General features: G+C 39.8%; 1 protein-coding gene across 1 annotated transcript in view; it reads left to right on the forward strand.

The window, feature by feature from the left end:
- The window catches only part of DCAF5 (DDB1 and CUL4 associated factor 5), a 133,242-nt gene extending 120,511 nt beyond the window's left edge, over nt 1-12,731 (forward strand). Inside the window, exon 10 of the mRNA XM_072629501.1 lies at nt 10,092-12,731. Coding sequence (XP_072485602.1) covers nt 10,092-11,846 — 1,755 coding nt within the window. The 3' untranslated portion in view covers nt 11,847-12,731. The remainder of the gene's footprint in view (nt 1-10,091) is intronic.
- Nucleotides 12,732-14,101: the final 1,370 nt, after the last annotated feature.

The raw sequence follows: 14,101 nt of genomic DNA on the forward strand, positions 1-14,101 counted from the left end.
CCTTCAAAGCCTTCATAATTCCTATTGTTCCAAAAGCAGAAAGATTTATAAAGGAAAATGGACATTTGCTAGGCAGAATTTTTTAAAATCTGCATCATCATAACTATCTTGGCAGATAGCAGCTCACAAAGGTACAGTGCAAGTGGTAGAAATCATAACTCATATTTGCCCATAGCCTAACTTCCTTCAAGCCCAGCCTATTGCTACTTTATCTCCGGGAGCCATTGCTAATTTGAATGACTTTACATATTATCCTGAGAAATTTTTTTCCCAAAAGGCCTAGTTTTCCCAACCTCACTGACTATCTCTATGCATAGACTTCTGACTTAGTTTATGGCTGGAATCTAGACACTTCTTTCCTGGCTTATTGCTAAATGAATTTTGGGTTTGGATTTAGTGACTACAGATTCTTCCTCTTCAGAATTCTTAGCAGATTTTGCTCAGACTTTTGAATTCTTTGAACCTTTCTTTTGAGTAATTGACTAGTGTTGGCAGTGGAACATGCTGTCTCTAGGCACAGATGACATAATTCTTTTACTCCAGAGAAGCTCTACTTGGGCACTTCCTATAGAATAGAGCTTCCTGTTCGGCCTTGTTTATGTGCTGAATCCCACAGACTACTGTTGACTCAACTGAAGTCCTTAAGCTTAAGATCACTGTTGGGAAGCCAGCCAAGGTCTCAGAAAAGGAAAAGAAGAAAATGTTTTTTGCATGAGGCCAACCACACTGAGCTGGGGAGATTGCTGCTCCAGAAGATGGGACATTTTAAAGCTCAGTTGTTAGCTTCTATACCAAAGGGATTAGGATCACCACACCAAGATATGATGAATCTGAATCTGAATTCAGTCTGAATTTTTAAGAAATTTTGGTACTTACACCTACAGGGAAGAGCGAGCAAGGCAGCAGTTAAAGCTGAACTTGGTTTTATCTCAAGTATATTTGTTCTGGTGACAGTCCAACTGGAAATTGTAACTCTTCGGGAATCAGAGACAGTGGAGATAATATTTAATACAGTGCCTAGCACATAGTAGGCATTTTGTAAATACTAGATACCTGATGGCTAGGCAGAGTGAGATGAGTCCCTGTCCTAGCCAGCAATCACCTCATCCAAAGGCAGCTTTGGACGTGCTCTAGATCTGGCTCCTTTTGTAAAGGGGGATTCATTCTGGTGACTCACTCTTCAGGAATGTTGTGGATTGACTGGTGTGAGCTATTTAATATTATGATTATTTCTAGAGGGCTAACAGACCACATCAAGCCAAATTCCAGTCTCAACATAAAACTGCTTTTTTGCCCCCCACTTAGGTCCACCCCCCCTTCTCTTTTCCTGATCTTTTTGGGGGTACCTTTTTCTGTCTCAGAAGAAAGAGGTCTTTACTCTCAGTTGTGGTTTCTGAACACTTAACTCCCAAAAGGTCATCTTTCTCATTAGCTCCATGCCTTCCTCTGGAAACTGTGTATTTTGTAGTTAACAAATGCAGAGGCAACAAGGAATGCCCTGGAAAGAGAACTGACCTAGAAGCCAGGATAGTTCAAATGCTGCCTCTGACACATAATTAGCTATGTGACTTTGGACGTGTCACTTCTCTGCTCCTAGGCAGTGCCCTAAAACTATCAGGTGCAAGAGAAAGTGCTGACCTACAAGGGTAGAGAGCGTTCCCAATTGTAATGAAATCACAAGTTGAGTTCTTATCTCTGTCCCTAATGGACTGGGAAGGAGAGATTCTTTGTTTCGATAAAGCATTGGACCTGGACTGCAGAATTCCTGAGATTAAAGCCAACCTCCAGCATGTTCTAGCAGCATGACTTGGCAGGTCACTTAACTTTTGCTAGCTTCAGATTCCTCATCTGTAAAATGGGAATAATAAGAGCACCCACTTTTCCCTTCTCAGAGGAAAGGTCTTCCAAACAATTTTAATTAGATTATTACTGTACTATAAGAAATATGTTAATAGTCACACATATACAGATCAGTAGAACAGTTGCTTAATGATACTCCTAATTAAGTATTTGAATTAACCATTGGACTTTGTTTACCTATAAAGTTAAACTCTTCCCCCTAAAAGCATTTCTTTGCCTCTCTTTTTTTTCATGAACCCAGCATGCTGGGTAAACATTAAGCACCTACCCTGTGCCAGGCACTGTGCTGAGCACCAAGGATACAAAAAGAAGCAAAAACCAGTTTCTACCTCCATGGACCTTATAATCTAAAGGAGGTGACAACATGCAAGCAAATACAGACAGAGCAAGCTATGTACATTATATGTAAGGAAATAAGAGAGAAAAGACACTCAAATTAAGAGGGGTTGGGGAAGGCTAAAGGTGAAATTTTAATTAGGACTTAAAGGAAGCTAGGGAGGCCATTAGTGGGAGTGGAGGAGAGAGCATTCCAGGCATGAGGGGACAGCCAGAGAGAATGCCCAGAGCTGAGAGATGGAGTATCTTGTTCGTGGAATAGCCAGCAGGCCAGCGTCACTGGATCAAAGAGTACATATCATGGAATACTACTTTCACACTCTCCTTCACCCCAATTCTATTTTATTTCATATTTGTTAGAAATAACTTTCCTTTTGTTTCTGCTATAACTTGTTAACCTTCAGGATAGTAAAGCAAACAATCATGTGTAGAATATAAATTCCTTGAGAACAAGAGCTGAGTTTTGTCTTTATACCCCTGTACCTAGCACAGTTTTTGCACATACTAGGCACTGTTGAATTGAATACTGTTTTAAATTTGATGTTTAATTTTAATGATAGTAGAACAAGAGAACAGGGTCTTGTTGCAAAAGACCCATTCCACCGACACATCTAACACTTCCCAATCCTCTGGATAAAACAGACTGCTGGATGGATTTTTTGAGGGTTTCATTATTTTCCCCAGATTGAAGGACTCTCAAAAAGAAATTAAGGAATAAGCAGCCCTCCTATACTTTCTCAGCTCACAGGATTTCACTTTAGGGAAATGTAGGTTCTAGAACACGAGAATTACTAGATCAAAAACCTGAAAGTTTGCTAGAAAGATGGCTTAGTCTTTTTATCAGTAGCCAGCATAATTCTCCTAGCACACTTCTAGCTTCTTATGCTTAACACACAAGTGGACCTGTGATCCCATTGATTTGAGCATTCCCTGCAACGATACAGATTGCAAGCCATGCTTACCCTCCTTTACGTAACTCTTGTTCATGTCCTCCCACAAGTTCATTACAAGGTGTCCGCCAAAGGGGGTGTATTGGAGTTGAATCATATCAGTCTTGCTTTAAATAAGACCAGAATAAAGAAGTTGCACCTAAATGGAAAGACAGTTCATAAATACTCCTTAAGAAGCAAAGAAAAAAATTGAAAATTAGTTTATCATACATCTGAAAGAAAGAGAATCATTATTTTGTGGGATTTTTAGTACTGGAATACATGATAATCATTGCTAAGTATTTGACAAAAGACTACCATGAAAATAATTTCAACTGATTGTTAGGGATGAAACAGCAGAGAAAATCTATGAGGAGCTTGATAAGACCCTTCAGATTCAATAAGCATATACTCCGATACTTGGCAATTTCAGTACAAGGGTGGAAAAAGTAAGAATGGGGAGAAATCTATGAGAAAGCATGATTCAAAAAGAATGAGAGAAGCCAGAGATACACTCTATACAGGAGTCTGATATCTTTGTATCAGAAATTGATAGGGTATTGGAAATAGCAAACCCCAAACAGCAAGACAAAATAAAACCTGAAAGACCAGAAAAGATGTGTTACTGATGTGGGAATTATCCCTAAATCTCCTATCTATGTACAGTCAGACCTTTGATTTATCAAAGCTAATATCACAAGTTATAAAAATCAAGAAGAAAGAAGATGAGAAAAAAGATAACAGTGTACAACTGAAACAACTTAATCCTGAACTATGTACACAAATATCTGACAATTTAAAAATGGGCAATGAACATAAATTGTATAAAAACCAGTTTTAGTAATGTTATAAAGAATGTTAGCTACTGTATAATTACCACAACGACGACAACAAAAGAGCCCAGAAAATACCTTTGTCAGCACACTTTTTGATTTACTTGCCAACCAAGAGAAGTGGATACCAGAGCAATACTGGATTAGAATATAAACCCCATCATAAAATCTTTTGAAGGATGATGGACAGATATGAGTAGGGTCATCCCATGAAGCACCAGTAAAGGGTAAAAAGAGTTTAATAAGAAAAAAAAACTTTGTAAGGCATCTAAATAAACAGCACCATCCCAAGGGCATTTATTGTGAAAAGGAATGAAGAAAACAAATAGAAGAAAAATGGAAAATGTCTGTAAAACTTATTATAAGAGACCTTTCTGTCAAGAACAGTGGAACCACTATCCCAGGATCTTAATATCACAGTCTTCATTGTATTTTCTGGATAGATAGAAATACCACTAAAGAGAACAAAGATGAAGAAAGCAGTCAGGTTAGACTGTGTGTATCTAGAGACCTATGCTGGAGGTGACACAAATGTTAGGGCATTGAAGGATCAGTATATAAGCTATGTGAGAAAGGTAAAAAGGGAAGATACTAAAGGAATGGGGAAAAGTCTCGTACATTAGTACCTCAAAAAAAATGACTAAGAAAACATCATTAACTATCAAACTGTACGCCTACAAAAGATGTATACAAAATCTTTAGAAAATCATCAATACAAAAATCAAAAGCATCCTTAATGAAGACGTTACTAGTTTGGAACAAGAAGACTTTAGAAAGCAATATTTAACAACAATCAGTATCTTTACCAGTTCACAATTGATTGAAAGAGATAAAAAATATATAAGATGTAACTGTGTTTATTGTTGATTTTCAAAACTTGTTTCAGTAGAGCAATACACCACCTCACAAGCTCTTTTTCAATATGGTGTTTCCCTCCCATCCATACATGAAAATATTCAACACTCTTTGAAAGCTATAACAACAGAAATAGTTCTGTTCAGCAAAACTGGCAGTTTGTGTATTCATCGAAGGTATTTGCCAGTATAATGGAAAAGACCCAATACAGAGTCCCAGGTTGAAGAGGGATTCCTTCAGATGGTAAGGTCCTGTACAGATGACACTGGGTTGATGACAAGAAGCCTTGGGATATTGTAGAACATATTGAAAGAGAGTCAAAGGAGTCTGGTCTGTCCAACCACAGAGAAGACCCCCCCCCCCCCCCCCAGTCTTCCTAGATTATATCTTTAGTCCATGAAGTAATTTCTAAAATAATTTTATAACTATACTTCAATATAATTAGCTTTCTTGGTAATCCTATGCATTTAAAAGGGGTGTCTATATGCATCATCAGTCTGTCCAAGGGATCCATGAGACACAGAAAATTAAAAGCCCCTACTTGTTCATCAGTATGTATATCTGGGACAAACAGTATATGGCCAACAAATTGGGTATAGGATTTAACAGGAGTAGGGTGAGCATTGCAAAGCTTCTTCTAATGACCCAAAATTTCCCATGAAAGCTAAGTCTGTATTTTTAATACCAACATTCTACTGCTATTACCAAATAGCCAAACATGGAATATGACAATTTTTGAAGATTTACAAATTAATATCACACAGAGGGAAAATGGAGAGGCACATGGTGGGTATGAACAGGTTGCAACATATCACCAGCGAGGAATTTTAAAAGAAGAATTAGGAGTAAAAGATGTCAACACGGAATTCTACAATAAGGAGAGAAAATTTTTTGGTCACATGTCTAGGATGAGGGATAATAGGTGGTCATCTAAGGTATTCCTCTGGTACCCTTGCAATATCAGAAAAAAAGGAAGGAAGGCCTTTAGCACATTGGGCTAAGCTTTTTATAAAGGGTAAATTCATATCTTTATATGCTGTCTTTCCACTGATATTTTCTTATGCCAGAATAAAAGTGTCATGAGCTTTTATTTAGCCATTTCTAAAATGGAACTGGGTAGAAGAGCTAAGAGGAGAATGTGGAATTTCTTGTGCCAAGGACTCTGTTTCCAGACAAATTTTCCTCTTTAACTATTAGACTACTCTAGGACTAGACCTCTAGGATGATGAAAAATTAGTTATACTTTGAAACCACAACTTGAACTCCTTTTCAAGAGCAGTTAGACACTGTCTTTTAACTTTTAGAGACTAGAAGTAGACAGGTGAAAGATTATGAAAAGTTATGGTTAAGTGAACTTCTTAAGGAATTTCACAAAAGCATTTTAGGGCAAAATTCTCTCTTGGCAGCTAATTTCACGAGTTATAACTCATAACGTTTTGAGGTGAACCTATGAAGCTAAAGAAGGAAAAGTCAATTAAGCTTAAGCAAATGAAAAATTTGAAGCTTGAAGAGTTGAACTGGGTTGATGAAGCTATTGTAGGAAGCTGTTTCACAAACCCAGAATTGTGTAATAGGTGTGATGCTTTCACTCGGAGTTACTAAATGAAGTAAAGGGCCTAGAGGAAGCTGGAGTAAGCTTCTATGGAGTTTTCACAAGAAAGAAAAGAACTTGTAACTGCTTGATTCTGGGGAAGTAGTGCTCTTAACATTGCTGAAAGTTGGGAAGGTTCAAGAGGCTTGTATTAGAAGCTATCTAAAGATAGTCACCCTGCCAGGCAAGAATCAGCATTACCATGGCTACATGCTAATGTGTACGAGCTTATCTGGGCCACTTTGTGGACTACCCTGTCATAGTCAGGTGGATCTAATAATTCTCATTTGCAGTGACAGTTTAATTACTGTTAACTTGGATTTTTTGCATAACATCTGCCATGTGCAGTATTTTCTGTGCCTCTTCCCTAACACTATTACCCTCCTGTGAAGAATCTGACTGTTTTAAACACCTGTGGCTAGATGAACGGAGACTTTGTCTAGGTGTCAGAAAACCTTGGTTCTTGTTGCAGCTTCTGATTCTGACAGAGTAAATAGCACAGACCTTGGATTCAGAGAACCAGGGTTTAAATTCCATTTCTAAAGTTGTCACTTAACTGCCTTGAGCTTCGATTCCTCCATCTGTAAAATGAGGGGATTGGACTAGAGTAGATGATCTCTGAAGTTTCTTCTAGTTCTAGGTCTGTGATGCTTAGATGAATTAATTCATGGTGTCCTGTGGTTCCCCACCATTCTCTTTTCTTCCAATTAGTACATTTCCTGTATCATTAGACTATTGTGGATAATGACTATGATGAGGGGTTTTTAAGGTGCAGGAGAAAGAACACAGGCATTTTGATAGTTCATAATATTACCTGAAAACTCACAAACTCACCTATGTTCCTGACTGATTGATCACATTTGGAAAAATCCCACACATTATCATCAGTTTTCTTCCTAATTCCAACAAATGCAATGTTGTACAGCAGCTGAGCCTGCCTCTTGTTTCCCATTTTCCAAGATGCAACAGTGAATAAGCAGAAAACTGAAGAAAGTCTCCATTAATACTGATGGGGCTGAACTGGTTTCTTTTTCTGGGGGTTGTGACTGGCCTTAGCCTAGCAACTGGACAGAATGTTGGAGAACTTGGTTCTGCTTGGTTGTTAAGCCAGTTTCCTGGGTAACACTGCTTGCCTTCCCAGGGATGAAACTGCAATGTAGATTGTTCACTATTCTTACTAAAGCAAATGTAAGCAATACCTATTAGTTAAAAATAGCAATACTGCAGTTGGAGAATATAAATGAACAGACAAATATTAATTCTCAGGGAGATTTGGTGTAGGGGCTGTATATACTTCTGAAGAAAGTTTCTTTTTGTAAGATCTTGTCTCTTGATCCCAACCCCCACCTTGGCTTCTGCTGTCATTCCGACACTTCCACTCATGTCTGATTCTGTCCCTATCTCTTGGTACCTTCCTTGCATCTGTAAACATGCTCATATCTCCTCCATCTTTTAAAAAACCCTCACATAATCCACCCATCCCTTCTGTCATTCTATATCTCTTATTCCCTTGTCAACCAAACTCCTTGAGAAAAGTGCCTTTATTTCCTTTCCTCTTACTCTGTTCTTACCACTCTGCACCCTGGCTTCCTATCTCATCATTCAATTTAAACTTTCAAGTGACTTCTTTCTCAATCATAGTTCTAGACATTGCGTAGCATATGACATGGTTAATCACCTCCGCCTAGGCACTCTGTCCTCTCTACGTGCTTATGACATTGCTCTTTCCTGGTTTTTCTACCATATGATTACTCTTTGTTCTCTTCTTATAGATCCTCAACCATGTCATGCCCACTAAGGTGTCTTCTAAGGGCCTGCCCTGGACCCTCTTCTCTTTTTCCTCTACACTTTCTCATGATGATATTATAAATTTCCCTGGATTCATTTAACATTCTATGCAAATGCTCCCCAGATCTGTAGGTCTAGCCCTAGTCTTTCTCCTCAACTCCAGTCACAAATCACCATCTGCTTTTTGGGCGTCTCAAACTGGGTGATCCCATGGGCATCTCACATTCACCATGCCAGAACAGAACTTATTATCTTTCCTCTCAAAATCCCCCCTCTTCCCAATTTCCCTATTCCTCTTAATGGCACCAACATCTTCCCAATCACACAGACTCACCTCAGCACCACCCTTGACCCTTCACTCTCATACATACCATATATATACATATATATATGTATGTATGTGTGTGTGTGTATATATATATATATATAAAATTCACTGCCAAATCTTATTTACATCGTACAGGTAACAGCAACATCATCTCTCCAACATGTTGTCTTCTATCCAGTCACGTAGTCATCACCTTAGTTCAGGCCATCATCACTTCTTGCCTGGGCTATTGTAATAGCCTTCCAGTTGGTCTCTCAGCCTCGAGTTTCTCCCCACTTCAATCTATCCTCTCTATTCATCTGCCAAAGTGATTTTCCTAAAGCACAAATGCAACTGTGTCACACACACTTCCCACTTTCGCGCCTAGCATCCCCTCTGAGTAAACTCCAGTGTCTCCCTCTTACCTCAGGGATCAAATATAAAATCTTCTACTTGGCATTTAAAGCCTTTCATAACCTGCCTCTCCTTCCACCTTTCCTGTCTTCAAATGCTCCTGCCCTCTATGCACTTGATGATCCAGCAACACTGGCCTTCTTGCTGCTCCTCATACAATACTGCCTCCTCTCTCTGTGCCTTTGCACTGGGTGTGCCTCATGCTTGGAGTACTCTTCCTCCTCTGACTTAATATCCTTGACTTCCTTCAAGAATTAGCCCAAATCCTCCTGGATATAGGAGGCTGGTCCCCTAAGCTATCAGCATTCCTTCCCCTCTCTGTTTACCTTCTACCTATTCTGAATATATCTTGTATGTACCAGTTATTTTATATTCATCTCCCCCTTTAGACTGTGAGCTTCTTGAGGGTAGGTATAATCTTTCCTCTTCTCTGTATCTCTAGCACAATGCTGGACACATGGTAAGTGCTTAATAAATGCTTATGTACTGATTAACTTCTGCATTATCTTACCATATGATTTAATTTGGAGTTGGATAGGAATTCAGAAATCGAGTTAAGTCCCTTCATTTTTCAGTGGCAGACACTAAAACCCAGAGAAATTAGGTAATTTACTCAGCAAAACTGGGATTTGAACCCTAATTTTCTGACCCAAAATTTCTCCTGTACCATGCTGTTTCCTTCATTCTGTTCTCTGAAGGTTTTTTTTTTTTGGTAGGGGGAAGGTGGCAGAGAGGTAAAAAGAAGAAAGAGAAATGTCATCCATCTGTCTGTCTTGCTATCTCATGCATAGTGATAGGGGAAACTGAGACACAGAGAGGCCACATGATTTGCCAAATCACACAAAAGTAGAAGCAGTGGTTTTAGATTTAGAGCCAGAAGGGAACCATAGATGTTGCCTAGGCTAATCCTCTCTTTTTTTTTGTAAATGAGAAAACTGAAGTCCAAATATGTTGAATGACTTCCCCAAAGTCACACTGTGAGTGGGAGAGTAGGATATATCCAGAATTGACCATGATGTAAAAAGATAAAAGGCATCAACAAAGTGTTAGGTTTTTTACTTTTTTAAAGTAGGAGGGAGTAAAGTAAAAGAGGGGGGGGGAAAGCCCTATGTCTGTGCCCTGTGTTGTCACTTATTTTTAGATATTTTCATATCTGTTTCTTTTTCTTTTCTTTCTAGATATGGAGTCCTTACAAGCAGCCAGGTTGTACTGGAGACCTTGATGGTCGAATCGAAGATGATTCCCGCTGTCTTTATACCCATGAAGAATATATCAGCCTTGTGTTGAACAGTGGGAGTGGTTTGTCCCATGACTATGCCAACCAGTCAGTTCAAGAAGACCCACGGATGATGGCTTTCTTTGACTCCCTAGTACGCCGGGAGATTGAGGGTTGGAGCTCAGATTCAGATAGTGACCTCAGTGAGAGTACTATCCTACAGCTGCATGCAGGGGTGAGTGAGCGTTCAGGCTATAGTGACTCTGAGTCCTCAACCTCCCTGCATCATTCTCCACCGCCCATGGCAGATGAATCAACTGATACTGCCTACCACCTGGGTTCCCTTCGAGCTACAGCAGTAGCATCCCCCCCGCCCTCCTCATGTGAAGATGTGGCCTCCCGACAACAGCGTTTGTCTGCCTTGCGGAGGTACCAAGACAAGCGTTTATTGGCCCTCTCCAATGAGTCAGATTCAGATGAGAATGCTTGTGAGACTGAACTGGATACTGACCTTTTCCCCCGACCCAGATCACCTAGCCCTGAAGAGAATGAGTCTAGTAGTTCCAGCAGCAGCAGCAGTACTGAGGATGAGGAGGAGCTAAATGAGCGGCGCACTTCTACCCGTCAAAGGAATGCTATGAGACGGCGGCAGAAACCACCACGAGATGATAGGTCCAGTGCCCCAGCAAAGCATGTTGGTACCTATATTGGAGAAGATAACTATGACTACCCACAGATCAAAGTGGATGATCTCTCTTCCTCACCAACTTCCTCCCCAGAACATAGTGCCTCCAACATGGAGATTCACCCAGGACGGGTGTCCCCAGCTTCTGACATGGAGTCAGTTGAGCGGAAAATCTACAAAGCTTACAAATGGCTCCACTACTCCTACATCTCATATTCAACTGGTAAAGATGAAGAGACTTCATTAGGGGTTGGGGAGACAGATGAGGGAAAACCTGGGACAAGTGAGAAAAGTAACCCTACTCCTTCTTCCAGTAAAAGTGGTTTGAGTGTAATTACTCCCCAAGGCAACCAGGATCTCCCCTGTGAAGGCCAAGGCAGGGAAGCTTTGAAAGAAGGCAGTTCTACCACGAATCCTAGTAATGGCCAAGGCTGTGATCATGACAACCACCCATGTTCAGAGGAACAAGAAGGCACATCCCAGGGCACTAATAATAGCAGCTCTATCGAACACACTTTTGAGACCAAGAAGCTCAATGGAAAAGCCCTCTGCAAAGCCTTAAGTGACAAGTCTGAGGAGCAACCTTTGTCCACAACTCCCAAAGGATCCTGCCTGGCCCTCAGTAGTGGATCCACTAGCTGTCCTAGAACCCAGTCTGATGACAGTGAGGAGAGGAACCATGAAACTACCTGCCCCAACCACAACAATGGACACTTCCACCCTCGACCCCTTCACCTCCACAACAATGGACAGAACTTTGGGGAGTCAGAGGCAGTCACCCACTCTTCCCCAATACACTCAGATGCTGACAATGACAATGTGCTCCTGCCTGGGGCACTCTTGCACAAAGACTGCCATCTATCTGAAATGGACTATGAGGACCACAACACTGGCACAAAAGAGGACTCAACTGAACCTCACTTGCCAGACAGCAGAGGCACCCATGGACGAAGTGGACTCAAAAGGCACCGGGGGGAATTGGAAGACACAGATTCAGAAAATTCCTGCTCAGAGAAGAAATTAAAAACATGATAAATACAAGAGAGGAAAAAAGAGCCTGCAGAAAGAACCCTATTAAAAAAAGAAAAAGAAAAATGAGAAAAAACCCTGTTTAGTAAATACAGAGGAAAAGGAAAAAAAGTATTAAAGGCACATAGAGCCAGGGTCTAAAATGTTGTGTCTATGATGCTGCTCCATTCCATTCAGCAATGGGTCTAATTGTTTGGCCAATGGCTTGTGCTGTATAAAGAAAAAAATCCAAGTGACTCCTTTATTAGTGAGACTTGAGCATAGTGTACCTGTGCAAGGTTCTGTTAAAGTAAATCCTTGTTGAGACATTTGACTTGTTCTTGTGTGTGTGTGTGTGTGTGTGTGTGTGTGTGTGTGTGTGTGTGTGTGTGTGAGAAAGAAAGAGAGAGGGAGAGAGAGAGTGTGTGTGTGTGTGTGTGTGTGTGTGTATGTGTGTGCACATGTGTGTGTATTCAGCCTCTTTGCCTGGCTGTTGAGTAAGAATTTTCTTTTAGTTCTCCACTTGAAAGAATATATAGATGTATATTTTTTTGCCACTTCACTCTGTTTACACGTCATAGGTATTCTGGTCTTAATGAGGGGTCACTGCTATATTTGATCCTGTTTCAAGCAGAAATTGTAGAGATATGGCTCTTAGATGGGCTGACTAAAGAGCTAACAGAAATAGTCTTTCAGCCCTTTGACTGTGCTGATGAGAAGAGCATGGTTGCTTTCTTGAAAATTGTAAAGCCTTCCATGTTTTCTATATGTAGCACTTTTTTTCATAAAGCACTTAATGTGGATGTATTTCATTAAAGCATTCTTCATGCTAATGAGAGGTTATGGGGAAAATGGCCTTTTTCAGGTTCAGGGAGAGTACATGTTCGTAATAAAGTTCATTGTTTTCAACTTTGGTGATGCTGCAACACAACCTTTATAAAGACATTAAGTTGGAATTATATGCGCTGTAACCAATTTGGTGCTAGTTCTTAGATCCCACTTGAACAAAAACTAGCAGGTGCTTCCTTGGCCCTATATGTTAAGGGCTAGGCTTATAGGGGAAGAAGAATGACAACTTTTAGGACCTCTTTCCCTACTAACATAAATTCTCATTGATGAGCAGCTGAGAGCCATTCAAGTAGAGGCGAGCTATCTACTCGAAAGAGAAAAGAGTGGTATTGTATACAACTAATGTGTCACAAACCCCATTGGCCAGACTTGGTCTGATTTTAAACTCCCTCAGAATTGCTCATGATAGGGAGGGGCCGTGATCAGCTCGTGCATTGTAGTGTGCATCCTGGAGTATCAAGTTCCTATTAAGCTGAATATTACAAGTCAGAGTGTAAGGAGATGAGTTGGTCATAAACTAAAGTTCCTTAGGTAAAGATATACTGCTTTGAAATTTATGAAGAGAAAAGGGCAAAGACCAAAAGACTCACTGTGCTGCATGATTAGAATCACCTGAGCATGGTAAATATTTGGTATACAATGAAACATAAAACATGATTTTAGAAGTCTATGGAACTAGTTAGCTGGATTGCCTACACAGAAATCCATGAAAATGCAAAGGCATCTAGAGTGAACAAAGTGAAGAAAGAAAAGCAATACAGTTTCTCTTAGTCAAACTGGAAACTAGATCTGAAAATTAATATTTTACTTTGAAACCTTTTAGCATGCAAAGCATTTTCCTTTTGCAAGGAGGTTTTAGGAGATCAAGATCTGACATACAGGTTCATCACAGGGGAAGAAAAGAGGTCCAAAGTTTGTAGAAGAAATTTGACAACTTATAAGGCATAGAGGGAAGTACGGAAAAAATGATAAGCCAGAAGGGAATGTCATCTTGTGAAGCTTTCTGTAAAGCTAAAGATACACCTGGCATGGTATGATGCAATTTAGGTATGAAAACACCCTTCAGGGAATGAAAGGGGAGGAAATATTTCCTATCAACAGTGTGAATTAAGCAGTGGGAAGGGCTTGAAATTGAGCAGTTGTTACCTTATTTATTGGAAGGAGGGAAGAAAAGTCCTGTAACAACCATTAGAATTTCTTCAGATTTGTAATCAAGATGGCTTTATGATTTATCTTCTTTGATTATATGCAGATCACTGTAAATTCTGTTTTTATAAGCCCAAGAAATTTTTAAGAATTTTGCTTTTGCAAAGTTTATTAAATTGAAAAGGTGTTTTTTTTAATCCTTCATATACAAAAGATAATCATTCAGTGTGTGTTTTTCTGCTACGTCTCAGGTTTTTCCTTTTTGGTTTTTCTCTCTAGCAAGT

Source organism: Notamacropus eugenii, chromosome 1 (genome assembly GCF_028372415.1).
Source record: "Notamacropus eugenii isolate mMacEug1 chromosome 1, mMacEug1.pri_v2, whole genome shotgun sequence".
NCBI lineage: Eukaryota > Metazoa > Chordata > Mammalia > Diprotodontia > Macropodidae > Notamacropus > Notamacropus eugenii.